The following is a 5,059-nucleotide window of genomic DNA, read 5'->3' as shown; positions in this document are numbered from 1 at the left end:
GGGCACAGGAATAGACTGGGCCTGCAGCATACTGATTGGCATAGGCTGCACATGGGGCACAGGAGTGGTCACAGGCTGTACACCAGGCTCCATTTGGGACACAGACTGTACCCAGGATCCCACAGGTTGCATCTGCTGGACACGAGGCATCAGCCCTGACACATGCTGCACATCCCCAGCGTCCCACCTATGCTCAGGGACTGGCTTCTGGGGCCTATACTCATTCTTTCCACTACTGCTGCTGACACCCTCTTGGGCCCATTCATCTGTGACGCCGGAAGTTTCTACAGCAGAAGGCTTTTCTCCTTTCTTCCGCTTTCTCCCCCGGTCCTCCAGTTCTATTCCTCTCCATTCTGCTGCTGAGGCTGCCAGGCCAGGGGCCAACCGGTCACTCTCTTCCCCCTTTCTTCCCTCCCCAGAGGGCAAGACCAGGGGTGCTTTCGCATCTGAAAGTGAGGAAACAGAGAAAGATCAGGTGAGAGGGCCTACAGTGGTGCAAAGTGGCCATGACATCAAGGCAGGCGAAGCCTGCAGCGCACAGAGAGTCCCCAGGCAGCTCCGAGGGACACGCCTCCCTTCGTGGATGTGACCGACCCACCACTCCTAGCTAGCATGCACTGACCCTTCTTCTCTTCCTCCTCGGGTCCCCCATGGAGTGGAGAGTTGGTGTTTCCATGCTCCATGACCTGGATCCTATCAAAGGCGCTTGAGATCTCTGGTCCCTCCAGTTTAGTCAGACTGTGAGCTGGAGCCCCCTACAGTTCCGGGAGGAGGGCCCTACTAGAACAGGAAGGAGTCACTTCTAGTCTAGGGGAAAGTATCCCAGGTTGTGTTATCCAATCAGGGCTCCCCTTCGTGGCTTCCTGGCTCGATTGACAGTTGCTATTGGTTGAGCCTCTGAGGAGTAAAACTGAGAGCACGTTGGGCCTGCATTGAAGTTGAAGTGCATGTAGGGATGGGGCATGGAAGGTGTAGCTGGAGCCTTCAAGGCTGCAACTTGGTGGGTCCTTTTGCCCTGGTGAAGTAACTTCCTATGGAAGTGGACCATTTAACAGGAAATAGATCCCTCAGTCGTGCTAGAAGCACGAGCTGAAAATACCTCTTGGTCTAGGGTCCCTAGCTCCCTCCTCCCGGAACTGTAGAGGGCTCCAGCTTCAGTCTGACTAAGCTGGCAGGACCACAGATCTCAAGCGACTTTGATAGGATCCAGGTCATGGGGCATGGAAACACCAACCATCCACTCCATGGGGGCCCCGAGGAGGGTTGGATCCCTGGTCCTTGGCACAGACTGGATATTAAGCTAATGTGTTTATCTGGAAGGCTCTTCCTTTGGGCTTTCACAGAAAGTGAAACACATGTAGTATATCAGTACATCGTGCTTCCACGCTCGGCCTTTACAGGAGCTTGGGCAGAATTGCAGGGCCTGCTGGCTCAGCACACAGATCAGAGGGCTCACCCTCGCCAGGTCTACTGGGCGCGGGATGGACTTGGGGTGTAGCGGGAATGGAAAGAGGGACTTTAGTAGTACTGTCAAGCTTTGATAAGTGCTGGTAAAAGCTGTGAGAATCGTCATGCCTGGGCTGAACTTCCCCACATTGTTTTGAGCGTGGGAGCTGGTAAAAACTGAGAATTTTTATATGTGTGCTAAACTTCCTCTCGTTTGTCTTGAGAGTGCACGCTCGCGCACGAACACACACACACACACACACACACACTCTGAAAGGGCAGTGTCAAGAGCAGACTTTTATGCCTTGGTCTCCTTCACTGGCCTATGGCTAGTCTGATCCCGTGGCAGCCACCGTTTCCTGACAAGCTGTGGTTAGTATAAGACTAGAAAGTCCCTAAATATCTAGCATTCGCACATCTAGTTCCTTTCTTGGTGTGGGAATATTTGGGAACCCTGGTGCCAGAGTAGGAATTTTTCTCTCATCCACAAGCTCACCTCAGAGTTCTGGTAAACTAACTCAGGAGCAAAAACGCACATGTCTGTTTCATGGCCTTTCCTGTCTTTCTATGTATAGCTTGCAACTACTCTTGACAAGGAGTTCAGGAGGTGAGGACAGTTTGTCTCTCTCATTCTGCACAATTTTGGAAAGACCCCCATTTAGGGTCTGAGGCTGTAGCCCCCTGGGCAGAGCGCATGTGTAGCATGCATGTAACCCTGGCTTAGATTGCTCCAAGTTCTGAAAACTACTGGCTGTCCCTCTCTGGGATGCCAGTTACAGGATGACCCAAGAATCAGAAGCAACTGTGGAGAGATGGGTTTAAGCTCCCTGTCAGGCAAAACAGCCTACCAAAGCAACAATAGAAACCACATTCATTCCTATCAATTGGTTCTGATGTCTGTGTTCTTCTGTCAAAGAGTAAGGAATGGAATGTATTCAGTTCATACGGCTCAGAGATGACTGATACAAATATATTGTTTCGATTCATTATTGCTATGAGCTTGCACCAGACCAGGGACTCCAGCCTGCTGATCAGCCAACAGACATGAGATGGAGGCATGAGGAAGAAGCCCAGGAAATCCAGGCAAGCCAACTCTGCCTCGGGACAGCCCTGTGTTGAAAACCAAAATCTGACGGATTTAATCTCCAGGCTCACTATGATTTTATTACAAATTAAGTGTCTGGCTGCGGGAGGAGTCCTGCATTCCTTTGAATCTCTCACAGATTCATTAAATGACATAAACAAGAAGATAGATGCTTCTAATATCAGTTGTTTTCAGAATAATGTAGAAATACACGTTGTGCATATCCAGAGGGGCCTGAGCCGGATGGGAAACTTACATACCTTTGCAGCCAACAACTGGAACAGAGCCCAAGGACAGGAGTCCTGGTACCCGACTGCACACGACCTTGGTCTGAGGAGTCCTCTTAATTAACCCAAGCTTCCAACACCAGATTACCTATCTGCTGGAAAACCGGAGAACTGTACATCTCCAGATACAGCTTTTTAATACACTATACTGCTTCTTAAACCAGCATGGTGCTGACCAACATTTATTTACTCTTCTTTTATTATCCAGACGCAGTAGCGTTGCTTATATTTCATGTTTATCAGCAAATATTTTTAGCCTGAAACTATCTGAACATGCTATCCCATGGAGGAGTGTGCTCAGCACTGCGTATACATGCATGAATTCTGCTCAGCACACACAGATGACTCCATGGAAAAGCCTGGTCTTTCTATGCAGGATGGTGGGAATCCCATCTGAGAAACACCTGTCCAGTGGATTTAGTTGACCGTTACATCTCAGGCTTCAAAATAGACATCATAAGTGTGGGAAGTCTGAGTCTTAAGGAACCCGCTGGAATACAGATGGGAAACATGGACTTAAGTATATGTGTCATATACTGCCACTGCGATGTGGTTCTGTAGATCAGTTACAATAATAAATATTTTAATTTATCATAATATATAAAAGCTTTGTTGTATCAGCAGAAGGAAATGAAGGAGCAGGAGTCACGGTACTGTGCACTGCTGGATCCCACGGTGTGGGCATGGCGTGCCTTCCAAGATTCAGGGCAAAAGTGCTATTGTTACAACTTATTTTTTAAAAGGACTGATGATATACTATTTTCATATTTTTTGTTTATTTGCACAACTTTAAACCAGATTACTGGTTGAAATTCAACAGTATACATTTTATAAACAAATTTTTTTTAAGATTTATTTATTTATTTATTTTTCTTTTTTTTCAAGACAGGGTTTCTCTGTATAGCCCTGGCTGTCCTGGAACTCACTCTGTAGACCAGGCTGGCCTCAAACTCAGAAATCCACCTGCCTCTGCCTCCCAAGTGCTGGGATTAAAGGCGTGTGAAACCACCGCCTGGCTAAGATTTATTTATTATATGTAAGTACACTGTAGCTGGTCTTCAGACGCACCAGAATAGGGCAGATCTCATTATGGATGGTTCTGAGCCACCATGTGGTTGCTGGGATTTGAACTCAGGACCTTCGGAAGAGCAGTCAGTGCTCTTACCCACTGAGCCATCTCTCTAGCCCATAAGAATATTTTATAAGGAAAGCATACGACTGGTGTGAATTACAGAGGGAGGTCTGGTGTTAGTTGTTTTCTTCTTTGGTTTTGATTTTTCTTTTAAGAAAAACCCTGCCTTAAATAATCTTGTAAAAAGTATGTATTTTAAAACGTTTGCTTTAATATAGAATATTATAAAGCCAAAATGGAATTGTTTGCAGATTTGGTGTTTAAAATAGAGCTAGAAAGCTGGTACTGATTCGAGACTTTTATATATTGATGGATAATAAAACTGAAATTACACACACACAAACACACACACACACACATATATCTATCTATCTATCTATCTATCTATCTATATATACACACACATATATTGTCTGCCCAGGCTTAGAAGAAAAAAAAGTAAACGAAGCCCTTTCAGCCTGCACAGGGTAGAGTCTCTTGTTACTTTTGAGTTGAATGCTTACTTGCCTGCTCCCCTGAATCCCGAGACTGGCCTTGAGGAAGTTGCAGACCTACAGTCTTACTGAACTCAGAGCTTGGGAAGGGGGCAGTACTGAATGAAAACACAGGACAGCCTATGGGGACAATGGGGTCTTCCTTGAACAGGGTTCTGCTCCCTCCCACAAGGTCAGAACAGGGGTGTGGTTGGCACTAGTGTGAGAGGTAATTTCAATCCCTGCTAATGATATGAGGACACAGAAAGAACTGTGATGTGCAGGGGCCACTGAAGGTGACACAGGCATGCCAACTCCAGCAGGAGGACCTCTTTGCCAATCTGCATCTCATTTAGGGAACACTTTGCATCTACATTCCATAATCAGAAAGAAACTTGGAGAAATTTTCCTCTTTAGTGTTACTGTGGTTCGAATGGAGACAGAGAAATGTGGCTCTCTCTCATGAATGGCAGAAGTGTGACTCCACCACCATCACCCTGTGACTCCTGGAGGTTTAGTACCCTAGGGCTCCTCTGCGTCCATCACTCAAACGTGGTCCTGGATCCCAGTTGGTGTGCTTCTGAGCTTTCTTCTCACTGGCCCTCTGTTTGGCTCTCCTATTGTTAAAGCACTTCTG

General features: G+C 46.8%; 1 protein-coding gene across 1 annotated transcript in view; it reads right to left on the bottom strand.

Moving 5' to 3' along the window:
* Positions 1 to 5,059, bottom strand: part of LOC116091265 (homeobox protein OTX1 A-like) — a 26,052-nt gene that overhangs the window by 17,232 nt on the left and 3,761 nt on the right. Inside the window, exons 3-4 of the mRNA XM_031372490.1 lie at positions 5,002 to 5,056; positions 33 to 461 (exon numbers count right to left, since the gene is read on the bottom strand). Of these exons, the coding sequence (XP_031228350.1) occupies positions 33 to 461; positions 5,002 to 5,056 (484 nt within the window). The remainder of the gene's footprint in view (positions 1 to 32; positions 462 to 5,001; positions 5,057 to 5,059) is intronic.

Source organism: Mastomys coucha, chromosome X (assembly GCF_008632895.1).
Source record: "Mastomys coucha isolate ucsf_1 chromosome X, UCSF_Mcou_1, whole genome shotgun sequence".
In the NCBI taxonomy this organism is placed as follows: domain Eukaryota; kingdom Metazoa; phylum Chordata; class Mammalia; order Rodentia; family Muridae; genus Mastomys; species Mastomys coucha.
The sequence above is the reverse complement of the archived record's forward strand: the minus strand, read 5'-3'. Positions and strand labels throughout refer to the sequence as shown.